The 14,520-nt window shown below is 38.4% G+C and overlaps 3 protein-coding genes across 3 annotated transcripts; 2 read left to right on the top strand and 1 right to left on the bottom strand.

Annotated features, from left to right (window-relative positions):
• The first annotated feature begins 313 nt into the window (after nucleotides 1-313).
• LOC137734654 (uncharacterized) lies at nucleotides 314-3,898 on the top strand. Its single transcript, XM_068473911.1, has 3 exons — nucleotides 314-1,667; nucleotides 2,555-2,816; nucleotides 3,298-3,898. The coding sequence occupies exons 1-3, from the start codon at nucleotides 646-648 to the stop codon at nucleotides 3,475-3,477; spliced, it is 1,464 nt and encodes a 487-aa protein (XP_068330012.1). The 5' UTR covers nucleotides 314-645; the 3' UTR covers nucleotides 3,478-3,898.
• An 810-nt stretch (nucleotides 3,899-4,708) lies between these two features.
• On the bottom strand, nucleotides 4,709-6,637 carry LOC137733793 (large ribosomal subunit protein eL43). The gene is made up of 5 exons (XM_068472977.1): nucleotides 6,527-6,637; nucleotides 5,613-5,652; nucleotides 5,182-5,270; nucleotides 5,011-5,093; nucleotides 4,709-4,918 (listed from the first exon to the last, which is right to left on the bottom strand). The coding sequence occupies exons 1-5, from the start codon at nucleotides 6,527-6,529 to the stop codon at nucleotides 4,855-4,857; spliced, it is 279 nt and encodes a 92-aa protein (XP_068329078.1). The 5' UTR covers nucleotides 6,530-6,637; the 3' UTR covers nucleotides 4,709-4,854.
• A 2,187-nt stretch (nucleotides 6,638-8,824) lies between these two features.
• On the top strand, nucleotides 8,825-12,482 carry LOC137735536 (metacaspase-1-like). The gene is made up of 5 exons (XM_068474964.1): nucleotides 8,825-9,287; nucleotides 10,756-11,086; nucleotides 11,650-11,770; nucleotides 11,859-12,131; nucleotides 12,235-12,482. The coding sequence occupies exons 1-5, from the start codon at nucleotides 8,909-8,911 to the stop codon at nucleotides 12,292-12,294; spliced, it is 1,164 nt and encodes a 387-aa protein (XP_068331065.1). The 5' UTR covers nucleotides 8,825-8,908; the 3' UTR covers nucleotides 12,295-12,482.
• The last annotated feature ends 2,038 nt before the right edge of the window (nucleotides 12,483-14,520 follow it).

Below are 14,520 nucleotides of genomic sequence, written 5' to 3'. Positions count from 1 at the left end.
AGTGTCCATACCTTCAAGATCCTTCTCTGGCGCGGCCTCGCACTTTGAACAACAATGCCTAGGAGATCTATTCAAGTGTTGGGTTTTGGATCTTGATGGTATTTAGGTATATTCACGTGAGTTTTCTGCTATATTTGAAATTTTTTTAAAATAATGATATTTACGAAATTGGATATTAAATTTTGGCTATTAATGATAAATACCCATATTTAATTGCATAATACGCGTATTTACTGTTTCAGACAAATAATTATTTTACCCTCGCCGTCTTATTTGTCGCTTCGAGTTGTCAGATATAGCCAATGGACCCCTCTCTATCTCTCTCACTCCTCTCTCTCTCTCTCTCTTCTTCTTCATGTCTTTCTCTCTGATATTTCAAAATTGGAAATTGACGATTGTATAAACACTCCACTCTTTTGCCATTAATTCTGCGCACGCCCCGCTCTTCCCAACATCTCTTCTCTCTCCCAATAATCTCAACCCTAACAAAAATTAAGAGAAACATTCTCCCAACCCCACAACCAAATCCAACGCACAAAAAAACCCTTCTTCTTCTTCTTCTTCTTCTTCTTCTTTCTGTTCCTGTTGTTTGTTGGATTTAATTGTTGGTGTTTTTCTTCACTGTATTGTGTTTTTCCATATGTAATGCATCAGAAGAAATCAGAAGCTCAGATCGGAACAGAAAGCATTGGCGTCTCTTCCGATTACAACCCAATCTCAGCCTCTGCCGCCGCCGCCGCCGCCGCACCACCGCCATCGCCGCCTTATTCTTCCTTCTCCTCGATTTCCCACCAATTCAATCACATCTCCCAATTCCCTCGTTACCCATCTCAACATTTTCCCCACCATGACCCCCCAATCCCTCAAACCACACCTTACAAGCGACCCGTTTTGACCCAAGCCCCCTCCTCCCTCTCCAAATCCCCGACCCTCCACAAATTCCCACCTCCGCCGCAAAAACCACCTCTCTTTTCCCCATCCATCGCTGCCAAATCCGCCTTCTTTCGCCTCCTCCGTCGCGTTAACCGCCTTCGCCGCCTCCTCCTACTGCTTTCTTTGCCCTTCTTTTACTTCCTGGTCTCTCACCCTAGCCACTCTTTCTTCCTCGACTTCCTCTCCGCCTTCGCTTTCTCCGCCGCATTGCTCTTCTCCCTCAATCTCGCCCTCCCTCGCCTCCCGTCCATACGGCTGTTCCTCGCCAGGTCTTTCCCAATCAAGCTCAAGACCTCCTCTAGGCCGCCGCTCCCGGTGTTTTGGTCAATCGGGTCGCGGCCCAAAGCCGAAAAGAGAGGGAATTCGGGGTGTTGGGTTCAGGTTTACAGCAATGGAGACGTGTATGAGGGTGAATTTCACAAGGGGAAATGTTCAGGAAGTGGGGTGTATTACTATTACATGAGTGGGAGGTACGAGGGGGATTGGGTTGATGGTAAGTATGATGGTTATGGCGTCGAGACGTGGGCGAGAGGAAGCCGGTATCGCGGGCAGTATAGGCAGGGCTTGAGGCATGGTTTTGGGGTGTATAGGTTTTACACTGGGGATGTTTATGCAGGGGAATGGTCTAATGGGCAGAGTCATGGGTGTGGAATTCATACCTGTGAGGATGGGAGTAGATATGTTGGGGAATTCAAGTGGGGTGTCAAGCACGGCCTTGGTCACTACCATTTCAGGTAACTTTGCCACTGATTTTCGGGATTTTTGCTCTATTATTTTGTTGCTTATGTATTTTGTTATTGCGATACCAATATTGTCTTATTGATGTTGTTTCCGCATTGTCTCTGAAGTTTTTTGGTTGGTCTGTTCCTTGTTTGTGATAAGATTATAAAACTGTTAATTATGGATTGTGCCACTTGATGTAGGTAGATTTCTGGATTCATAAACATCATCAACGGGATTGAGTTCTTTCGGTTAACGTTTGTAGTAGGACTAAAAAAATAATGGGCTTTCATCTCTGTTGTACGTGATTGTTGCTGGATATTCTGGGCAGCAAGTACTTTAGGCATTGGGTGTTAGGATTTTTACTGTTGGGGAAAAAAAGAAGAAAGGATGTGAATAGCTTAAATAAACGGATGTGGGTGATGCTCGAGGGAGTGCAACATATTACTCCAAAAGATCATGAAAGTGGAGATGATTTCAAGGTAGTACTAGGGTTGTTCGCTTAACACTTATAGAAATGAACGGCATAAGTGGTGGAAAACATACTGTCTAGTGCTTGAATTACGGAACTCACCCCAAGATAAGATTTGTGAACAATATTATAACCTTTATTTGGCATGGGACGCTAAACTGTTCCTTGCTTGTTTTTGACCATGTGTTTTAAGGAGAACAGTGATATATGTTGATAATGAAAACTTATATACTGAGATCATTTTAGTTCACCTTTCATCAGATATTGAGATGCAGACATGTTTTATAAATGGGCAATTATTTTTGTGTTTGGTTTCGACCTTATATATGTACGGCTATCTCTGTTGTGGCTAAATAGAAATCTATATGTAAATGCTCAGAATTGATTTTTGACAGAATTTCTGCTTTTTTTTCTATTAAAAAAATTCAGAAATGGTGACACGTATGCTGGAGAATATTTTGCGGATAAAATGCATGGGTTTGGGGTCTATCGATTTGCAAATGGGCATAGGTATGAGGGAGCTTGGCATGAGGGTAGAAGGCAAGGGCTTGGTATGTACACGTTTAGAAATGGGGAAACTCAAGCTGGTCACTGGCAAAATGGAGTCCTTGATGTTCCAAGCACACAGAATGCAATTTATCCTGTATCTCCCGTTGCTGTTAATCATTCCAAAGTACTTAATGCGGTTCAGGTACATACTATTTACATAGAATATTTGTGTTTACCCTCTGCATTTGTCTGTGGCATGCAATCGTAGCAGATGTGTAACAATTTTGTGCCCTTAGTTGGTTTGGCCATTGAACAGTATTGTAGGTCAAGATGTTTATAGTTTTTGGTGCTCACCATATCACTTTTTGTCAAGTTAAAGAAGACTGCTGAAGCCAGGATCCTAGAAAAAAAATTACAATTGGCGTGACGTAGAATTCATTCTAGCTCATAATTGTAACCTGTAATATTTAATGAATTTTTGCATGATTATGTTTCATACTTTTTGGCAATGAAAGAAACACATGTAGCACTCATACTCTGCAACTTCAAATAATCCTTGATTATTTCCAGTAATCACGTTCTTAGGGAAGCATGAAATCGGGTTGACAATTATTATAACACTGAATAGCCAATGGTATTTCTTGTTAATCTGTTTTATTATTCTGTGTTATACTTACAATCAGGAAGCAAGAATGGTGTCCGAGAAGGCCTATGATGTAGCCAAGGTGGATGAAAGAGTGAACAGGGCCGTAACGGCAGCTAATAGGGCAGCAAATGCAGCTAGAGTAGCAGCAGTGAAAGCTGTCCAGAAACAAATGCAGCATAACAGTAGCAGTGACCACATGCCAATTCAAATTGTATGAAAATCCCAATGAGGACTGACTTATCCATGCAAGTTTGCGAGGTGTGAGAACAAGAGGAAGTTTTATGGTTTCCCTTCTCCGGCAGCTTCAAGTTTTATGTTCGTGTTCTCTTCGGCATCTTGTGTTGAGATGATGATCCTTCTTTAAACTCATTTATGGGGAGTATCAGAGTTTACATCTATGTTGTTTGTTAGGTTGTGTATGCATATAGGGAGAAAGAAGAGGGAATGCTGGTCGGCATCCGAGTACTTTACTAATTTTTCGCTCTGCAATCTTAGCGCGTGTTGTGTATAGATGAGGTAGATGTAATATATAAGTTCTGTGTCCAGGTAAAACCTCGACGCAGCCAGTGTTGTATGTTTACTGTTTAGTATTTTAACAAGGAGATAAAATCTTCAGTAACCAATAACCATTCTACTTACGCATTTTTCTTTTGTTTGTCCATGAACATGAGCACAAAGCGAGTCATTTAATCTTATATATCTCGATTCAAGATGGTCAAATTATCCGGCGGTTTCTCAGTTTGACATTTGTGTATAAACTTTTCATTTTGTGATTTGAACGAGTTACTTTTGCATTTGCATGTACGAAGGAAAGACTCATACTCATAACGTGTAGGGCCAAGCACTGTTTGGCTGTATTGCGCAATCTAGAGTTAAAAGCGTAAATTTGCTTTTACGTAAGAATGGATTACCACTAGCAGTACGGTTTAAAAATATAACTGACATATTGCGCGACTTAGCTCGCATTCTCCTCTAATATTGTTGAATGAAAAGAGGATAGATGTGTGCGAGATTTTGTTTTGTTTCGAGGGAATCACAGTCGTGTAAAAAAGTAACTTGTTTAAACTTATGAAAGGGTCAAAAGACTAAAACCAAGGAAACTAATAAACCTACAGATATAGAAAGATACCCAAGGGGCGGGGCGGGGCGGGTCCAGCAGGTTCGGGTACGGATTTTGTAATTACAAAAACGGATCCTGTCCGGTCCCTTCAATTTTGGTTACTTAAGTTTTGCAAAATTTATATCGAACAAGAGAAATACTCTTTAATTGACGAGTATTGTTGCGGGCATTGCACTTCGAGATCACTTGTACAGACTTTCCATGAAAATTCATAGACGTCCATGGCTGTATTGCTAGCAAATCATAGAACAGGGTTCGGGGTGTGGATATCGTACCTACAAATTTGCTAATTAAAACATACCAATGCAATATCACCTGAAAACGTAACTAACCCAAACAAAGATCATTTAACTCAGTAACCATTACGCCGCTTAGTCAAAACTAAAGCTCCGCATACAAGTACATAACAAAACATGAGTCAAACTTTAAGAAAATGATAGATGGTTTCATCGAAAACAAGGGAATAATGCAGCTCTAACTCTCGGTCTGCTCCCTCAGCCTTCGGATGGTGCTCCTAACGGTCACAGCACTAGCAGTACTGCAAAATATAACCATTAAACACAATTATAATCCCAGCATAGAAAGTTACAGAGACATGACAAACAGAACTTATCCCTACAAAGTCCTTACTTCAGTGTGTAGGCGCCTCCGGCTTTCACTTTGCCACAATCTTTGCAACCCCAAATTCCAACAGCCTTACGCTTCACCGCGTACTGCAACCATGCATTTTTATTAGAAGGGTTGCATTTCTAAACCTAACTTTTCACAAGAAAACCAGACTTTAGATGGTAGGGTAAGTACCTTCCCACAGAACTCACAGAAGTACTTGCTGTGCTGAGAGACTTCCATCTTCTTGATTTGCTTCCTCAGACTAGCACCATATCGGGTGCCTGAACCCATACAAAAATAAGTAATTCACCATTATAACATAAACATGTAAAATATTGTAACCATTTGATCATGCCAACAACAAATCATCCCTGTTTACTAAATAGTTTCTAGAAATAGGACCCCACCAATTCAAAATCCAAAATTTTCTTTGTGAACTGTGTGATTGTGTTTCACAAAGATTATAAACATCGAACAAATAATCATTGAAAAGTACCCTCCGCCACCCTGTTTGTGTGAGCGTGCACACACACAAGTTATACCGTTTCCCCATAATCCTTCATTTCACCACAAATTCAAAAAAATATACGGGCGAAGGGAAAAAAAATGCAAAATGCACATACCGTACTTCCCAACAATGCCCGCCTTCTTGGTTCTCTTAGTCTGCAATACACACGAGGAAATAAAAGTGGAAAAGTAAGGCAACAAATTCAAGTTCACACTCGGATGATTTAGATAAAGAAAAAAAAAATACAATACACAATGATAACACTAAGGTGTGCACTGCAAGTAATGAATTTCTTCGAAACCATAATAGAACACAAAGAACAAGGCACATAAAAGGGTTAACGCGACAACTCCTTTTAACTCCAAGTACCTACCTACAACGTTGTAGGTAGGTAAACACTTGGAGCTTAAAAGAGTATGGCACTGACCATCTAACGAACTCTCTTGAACTAAAACACATACAATCAGCAATAACAATACCCATAAAATGTAAAGGAATAATTTCCTTAAATTTGCCACAGTTCAACACAAAGAAACCCTTTTGACTCCAAGTCTCTACCTAGAATGATGTACCCAGAAATCAACAAACAACGAGTGCAAGGGACCGACTATCTTACGAAATCGCTTGAACTAAAACACATACAATCAGCAATAACATTCGACAGAAAAAATTACAAGTAATAATTTCCTTAAATTTCCCGCAGTTTAACACAAAGAAAACCCTTTTGACATTCACACTCCATAAGCCACAGATTATATCTACAACAAATTTTGGGGGAAAAAAATCATGTAAAACCCACCAGAACATTTAGACATTTCACACTTTTTACTGAATAATCTAACTCAATAGCTTTATGGGTCTCTGAATCTTCCTGTCTTACAATTCCCATTTGAACCCAAAAATTAAAAAAATCGAACAAAAAGAAAATAAGTAAAGCAATATGAGATTCGAATACCAATTTGCAGATCTAATTTGCAGACGCACAAACTTTTGCAATACCAGAACTTTTGCAGGGTAAAGGAAACGTACCATTTTGGAAATGGGGACGGAGGAGCTAAAACCCTAATAATCTCTGTCACCTCAGCAGCCCGACGTTTACCCTCGTTACTTTGGTTGGTTTTTATATATGGTGCCTTCCCCGGCCGCAGACTATCCTTCAGCATGCGTTAGGGCTTTTTATTTGTCTTGGGCCTTTTCCTTGGTGGTCCAGTTACAGTCCAAGAGATAAATATGCTGAATTGTCGATTTAGTCTATAAATTTTTTTCGAGTGAAATTAAGTTAGTTTGGTATCTTATTTAAATTTTTTTATCATTTCTCAAAATATTTCTTGAAAACAATTTTCTTTAAGACTCAAAACTTGATTGGTTTGAGATTTAAAAATTTTAAATCTTACAACTTAAACTAGACAAAGAGATCTAAAAAGAGGGGGTAGCAAAAGAGGGAGAAAGAGGAGAGAGGAGGAAAGAAAGTAATAGATAATTGAAGAAAAGAGAAAGAAGAGAGAGGATTGGACGAGATAGAGAGGAAGAGGAGTGAGAGAAAGAACATAGAGAATGAAGATAACGGATTGGAGGAGAGAAGAAAAAGGTAAAAAAAGAGGAGAGAGAAAGAATAAAAGAGAGAGATATATTTGGAGTGAGAGGGGAGGAGGGAGAGAAAAGAAAGGAGTAAGTTTAAGTTTAAAAACTCTAAAAACTCACTTTTTATGTTTTTAGAGGATATACTATATTTTTGAGTTGGTCTTGAGTTCAATTTTTGAAAATTGTCCTACCAAACAAGTTTGGAAGGCCTAAAACTTGAAAATTATTTTTAAGTTTAAAAGGTTGGATTCAAGTAGAGTACCAAAGAGACCCTAAATTATTATTATTTTTTTTTATAAATATAAGTTCCTAAACTCATTACAAACTCCTATTTCATCATTTCTGTTAGATTTCAAGCTTTTCAATTCAATTCTTTGTTAACTTAAGTCATGTGAATTAAGCATGATGCATTCGAAAGGTAAAAGCGTCATTTCATCGGTCATAAAACACAAATAGCAAAAACACCCTTCTCCACATTTTCCCGGTCAATTTTGCCCTAATTATGAAATTTGTAAAGCTTAATTTGCAACTTTTTAATGAAAGAAGTTCGGTATAAACATTAAGGGCTTTCGATTTGGCCATCACAAAGCAAATTTCATGAAAATAATTTCAACTTTTAAACAACAAATTTCATGAAAATAAGTTCATACCATATTTTCTCTACTTTCAATCCAAATATAAAGTCTAATTCCACATATCATGCCAATTGTTACAGCCCAAAAACCTCACGTACAAGTCCAACTACATCTTGAAGCCCATTCGTTGTAAAAATGCCACAAGCCAAGCCTAAAGTAAAGTCCTAGGCAGTATTTACAAAATGTGTCTTGCAGCGTGTGGAATATGTGGCATGTGTTGTTTTTGTCTTAACTATTAAGTAAAGTTGGTTAAGTATTTTTTGTTAAATTTTGAAATTTAATTTCCTTGTTTTTTATTAGTTTCTCTTAAAAATACGAACTTAATTAGTTGGCTGCTAGTTTTTTTATATTTTATAATCTGATGTATTTACAATAAGGATTAAGAGAAATAAATAACATCAAACTTATTATTCTCGAGATTCGAACATAAGGTTTCACATATATACATAACATAGCATAATATACATACATACATACATACATAACATAACATAACATACATACATAACATACAATAGTAAAAGTTTGATTTTTACTATTTTAGTGTGTAAGCTTTCTATATGCATTAAAAGAGATGTCGGGTTAAAACCTCTATACATAAAGGTATGCTTGTATCATACCAGTAGTACAAAAAAAAAAAAATAATAATACAAGTTTCCCTCATCTCTCTTCTTTTATGTTTATTTTCTATGTCTGACACATGTATAAAATGAATAAACAAAGTGATACATTAATTTCATTACAATTCAATCTATAGCAAATGTTTGCTTATTTATAACAATTTTATTGTTATTAAAATTACAATTTGTAATTTTGTATACACGGTTGCGTCTTTTAATTATTTATTTTATTAAAAAGAATTCCCTAATTGTATCATTAACGAAAGACCATTACAAAAAAAAAAAAAAAAAAAAAAAACCGAATTCCCTACTTGAATTCAATACGTGTATTTCCAGCTTTTTTTTTTTTTTTTCTTCTAGTTCGTGCGTAGGGAGCTTACACGCATCTCTCTCCCTCCATTTATCCAATTTCGCAGTTTCCATCAATCCCAATCCAAACCCAGTTTCCCTCTCTCTCTCTCTCTCTCTCTCTCTCTCTCTCTCTCTCTCTCTCAACAATCACAGAAATCCATAGCTCCCACTTTTTCCCATTCTACCTCTGCCCTTTTCTCCAAATTCCAGTTTGACCCGCCACCATGTATAATATGCTGGTGAATTGCTGCCACTGCCGCACCCCTCTCCAGCTGCCCCCCGGCGCCGATTCCATCCGCTGCGCAATCTGCCAGGGTGTCACTATAATTGCGGACTCACGTGGCCTCCATCAGCCTCCAGCCTCCCACGCGCCTCCACCTCCAGCTCCTTACTCTCACGCCCCGTCACCTACCTCCCCCTACTGTCACGCGCCTCCAGGCCCTCCCCCCAACGTGCACGGGCGGAAGAAGGCTGTGATCTGCGGGATCTCGTATAAGTACTCGAGACATGAGCTCAAGGGTTGCATCAATGATGCCAAGTGCATGCGGTATCTCCTCATCAACAAGTTCCAGTTTCCAGACGATTGCATTGTCATGCTCACCGGTATACGTATATGCATGCATGCATGCAATTTGATTTTGCATAAGATAACATGTTGTGTGTAATTCCGAATATTTGCTCTTGGTGTGCATGTACATGTTCTGTTTTTGTTGGGCGCAAATTTTGCGATGTGATTTGGTTTGGTTTCTGGTGATATGATTTGAATTAGTATGTTTTGAAGATGCCCTAGTGAAAAAGAGACTTCTGATTTGATATTTTGGACCGTAAAGGTTGCGGCTTTCGGGGTAGGATTTGTGAGAAAAAAAAGGTTTGGATGAGAAATGCAGCTGAATATTCTTAGTTGGTGACAGTTTTGAATCGGAAAATGGATTGTTTCCTATGTATTTGGATAGTTTTTGTGAGAAGGTTCGGATGAGAAAAGAAACAGCTGAGAATCTTACGATGAAGTAAAAGTTTTAGGTAGGAGAGAAGGGAAGATATGAGTGATGTTAAAGGTGTGGATTTAATCACTGATGATAAAAGGAAAAATGGCCCAAGATTTTTTGAACTACTAGGTATTGAATTTGCAATGTGTGCTTTATCTTTGGCAATTAATTATCAAGATTGTCAATAGCTAATCTGGCTAAAGGGAGGGGTCATGAGTATTACGGTGACCTGTGGTTGTTAGTCTAGCCCCGTCTATCTGAATGATCGATCTCAGATCAGGAAATGAGAAGTAGGTCACCAACTTCTACAAGATTCATAACTGCCTACATTGGTCTCGTGGGCGGATTAGGCGAATCCTATTGGTATTCACCTATGACTCTTGATTTTCTTCCTCGAACAATAAAAGACATTACTTCTCCCAACTACACTAGCTGAACAAGACGGTTACCAACAATTAGCTCAACGTAAGGAATGCTGTCAGGGAACTTGGGCAACAAATTGTTGTGCTTGATTTGATTGTTTGATCCTCAATGCGCTTATTCTATATCAGACTTATGGAGCTTGTGTGACTTTCATACTGAGATTTTACAGTCCATAGGAACCTTAGGTCAAGAACCGTAGATATGTACATGGAGAACATTTACTGTGTTAGCACTTGCAGGATTATTTTATATCAGAACTTGCGGGATAATATTGCAACTTCCGGATTGTTGTCATTGAGTTGCACAAAAATCACTCATTCTTGTAGCTTTACCCTGATCATCATTGGTGGTTTCTTTCTTGATAACCTTTGCCCCCTTGATATCTATTGAAGCTTCTCCCCTTTTTGAGGTTAACCAAATGACAAAGCAAATGTTTATGTTGGGATTGAACTGCTAATAGTTTAGGAGGATTAGTTTTATTGCAATTTCCTTTTCCAAAGTTTTTGTCCTTTCAATGTTCTATAAACATTCAAGTACACAGTCATTTGCACTTCTTTCAGATGCTGTCATTCACCTTATGAACCCTTTCGTGAATTGTATCTCAAGTTCTTGTTTTTAATAATACACGTAGTGTTAAATTGTACTCATTTTCTGAACTGCAGAAGAAGAAACTCACCCTTCCAAGATTCCGAACAAATACAACATTAGAATGGCATTACATTGGCTTGTACAAGGCTGTCAACCAGGAGACTCCCTCCTGTTTCATTACTCTGGTCATGGTTCACAGCAGAGGAATTATAATGGTGATGAAATTGATGGTTTTGATGAAACCCTTTGTCCCCTTGACTTCGAAACTCAGGGTATGATTGTTGATGATGAGATAAATGCAGCAATTGTAAGGCCCCTTCCACCCGGGGTTAAGCTTCATGCAATAATTGATGCTTGTCATAGTGGCACCGTACTAGATTTGCCCTTCCTTTGCAGAATGGACAGGTTAGTTTTCGGTAATTTTGATCCCGATATGTAGATTAACATTTGTCAGGTATGCATATGTATCGTCTCATTAGTAACTGGAACCATGTGAAAAATCAACAATTTCCATTTCTGAACATTATACTTTTGGTGAGATGGACTTCCATCTAGTAATCATGCTAGACCTGCCGAAAAATGGCCAGTTCAGAGGTTAGACACTTAAGGCATTTGCCTTGAGCCCCTTTCGAGCGAAGACTTCAAACTATTAAATTCTTGTTTGGGCGTATTTTAAAAGAAATGGGGAACCAAATCCTTAAAAAGTCTTTTCTTTAAGTTCCTGCTGTTATAGTTTGAGTCCAGTGAGTTTGCCAGTTTCCATATGCTAAAGGCAGAACTTTCGCTATTGTCTGAACTTATGCATGTATGATCTTATAATGTCCAGTTAAACATGGTGCTTATGAGTATTGTCATCATTCTCGAATTCTGTTGTGTTCTTCCCCTGATTTTCAATGTGTCTACCTACTTGATTACCCCTCATCTAAAATGGGATTTCTTATGATAGATAATTTCACTTCTTGATTTAGGGGCGGACGATATGTATGGGAGGATCATCGCCCTTCATCGGGCATGTGGAAAGGATCAGGCGGTGGAGAAGTCATTTCCTTCAGTGGTTGTGATGATGATCAGACGTCTGCTGATACATCAGTAAGTTTGGGGGAAAACATAGAGTTGGTAAAACTATAGTTTAAACTCCTACTAGAACATTATCTGATCAAATGCTTTATGGGTACAGGCTCTATCGAAGATCACATCAACAGGTGCTATGACTTTCTGCTTCATCCAAGCAATTGAGCGTGGACAAGCGAGTACCTATGGAAGCATACTCAATTCTATGCGCTCTACTATTCGAAGTACAGGTACGGGTGGTGGTGGTGGTGGAGGCCTTGGTGGCGGCAGATTAACATCTCTCCTTGGTGGTGGTGGTGGTGGTGGTGGCGGTGGTGCTGTGACATCCCTAGTCAGCATGCTTCTGACAGGAGGCAGTGCTGCTGGCGGGCTAAAACAGGTATTGTCTTGCGTAACATTTATTAGGTTTTCAAGTTAAATGCTGGTTTATAGTCATACGATACTAACAGCCTGATGCGTCGCTTTGGTTTGCTTTGTGGTAGGAACCGCAACTAACTGCCTGCGAGCCATTTGATGTGTATACTAAACCTTTCTCCCTATGATTCTTTTCTGTCTACATGCAGATTAACATATATATATATATATATATTGCGAAAAGAAAAGGTAATTTAGGTCTAGATTCTGGAGGGAGGATACAAATCCTTTGATGAGTAATAAATAGATGAACACATTTTTTTATTGTTGTGGTGAAACAATGGCAATTGTAAATTGTGATTTTGTGTCCGTTTACTTGTTACTGTTCTCTTCCTAACAGGTTAGTATGTAAGCAAAATCTTGTATTGTGTTTTTGGCTAATCACTTTAGAACTTTGTTTTGCATTAGATTGTAGAAACAATTACACTCCGATTCTACCAGAATTTGGTTTCTTGAAGAAAAAGAAGGGAACACTAGTGTTAATGTGTTTTGTGTTGGGCAGTGTTACTGCAAATCTTCTTAGTTGAACATTTTATGATCCTTGGAGTTTTCGGCATTTTTGTTTATTAAAGTTTTATAGTTCTCTTAGCTGAGTCCAAAACTGTAAAGAATAGAAATGAAAGAAATTAACCACTTTATTTTTATTTTTTTTAATTTTGTCAAAGAAAGAAATTAAGCACTTAAATTGCTGCTACGCAAGAGAAAACACTGCTTTTGTTAGAGGAATATCGTACATAATGCAAGACATTGAATCTACTTGTTACCAAACATGCTCCCCTCGTCTTCCAAGCAAGCAGCACTTCTACAATATTACCTCTCGCTCTCTTCGAACACTTCCAGTGTAGCAAGGCCTCTTTGGAAAATAAGCAACTCAATCTTCTTAAATGCACAGTAACTATTTAAGTGCATCTTCACTCATAAGCTGAATAACCTTAGACAAGTTGTATTAAAATATTATCATTTTTTATTTTATAAAATAATAAAAGATAACTAACTTTATTATTAATTTTGGATAATAATAAAAGATTGGTAGAAAGTATTTGAAATATTGAAATGTAGTGTAAAAGTGAAAGGACATGGTCAGGTATTTATAGAAAAAGGGGGAAATTGTAGCAATGGTTTCTCAACTTTATTTCCATGACCATTAGTCCTTCAACTTGTCAAAATGTGTAGCTATGGTCATTTTTGCTAACACCGTCAATAGTTCTGTTAAAATCAATCACGTGCGTGGCACATGAGTCTAACTGTAGGGGCAATTAAGGAAAAATATTATTTCCCTTGGGTTGGAGTCGATTGAACGCAGCAAAGGGGGCTGGATAGGGTTTTGCGAGGAGGGTTATTTGAGTTGTTTGAGTGTTCAATCCCTCCAAAACTGATAATACTAAGTGCACTTGGGTTTGCAATCGGAAATTTGGGTGTTTTAAGGTTTGATTTCAGGGTTAGTTTAGCGGAGGACGATGGAGTTGTCGGATGTCATGAGATTGCCAACGATGGAATTACATTCCTCCTCATCTTGTCTTCTTGGTACTACTATAACACATCCATGCTTTTCCTCTAGGCCTTTTTCCTCATTGGCAGTGGCTTCCAGATTATTCATGTTGCTCTCGGGTTGAGTGAATTGCCTTCTCCTCCGTGCTTTCTCCTCTATGCCAGTGCAATAAAGCCTTCTCCCTTCTCCTCTATACTAATGCAGTAAAGCTCTTCCACACCACATCGTCCATAACCGCTTTGAAACTGAATTTCGGCGGTTGTTTTCCTTCATTAAAAGCTGATTACTGCAATACAGGTTGGGAATTTGAGAATTGGGCATGGAGGAAGTTTCAATTGGGGGATGGTATCGACTTCAACCTGGGAAATAATATGTTTCCTTAATTGCCCCTATAGTCAATCTCATGTGCCATGCACATGATTGAATTTAATAGATTTATTGACGGTGTTAAGGAAAATGATCATAACTACACATTTTGACAAATTAAGGGATCAATGGTCATGAAAATAAAGTTGGCTCCAATTGGGTTAAAGTTGAGGGACCATTGCTACAATTTCCTCTAAAAAAATTATAATTTTTTAATATTTTTAATTAGTTTTTATTTTATTTTATAATTTTCTAATAGTTTGAATATTTTAGATTGTGGTTGACGTCAGCCTTGCGTCACATAAGCAGGGTGCTGGGCTAGGCAATTGTTGTCTAACTTCTCGCCCGAGTGGGCTGGAGTGTTTTGGGGAGGGGGAGGGAGTGGATTTGGATGCCAATAGGCAAAGCAATAAGTTACGATGGAGTTACTCTTATCAAGACCCGGAATGTGTCAATACCAAGCTACTCAATAGTTTGCCGTTGCGCATTTCATTCCCAA

Source organism: Pyrus communis, chromosome 5 (genome assembly GCF_963583255.1).
Source record: "Pyrus communis chromosome 5, drPyrComm1.1, whole genome shotgun sequence".
Classification (NCBI taxonomy): domain Eukaryota; kingdom Viridiplantae; phylum Streptophyta; class Magnoliopsida; order Rosales; family Rosaceae; genus Pyrus; species Pyrus communis.
This window is presented reverse-complemented; position numbering and strand designations above follow the sequence as displayed.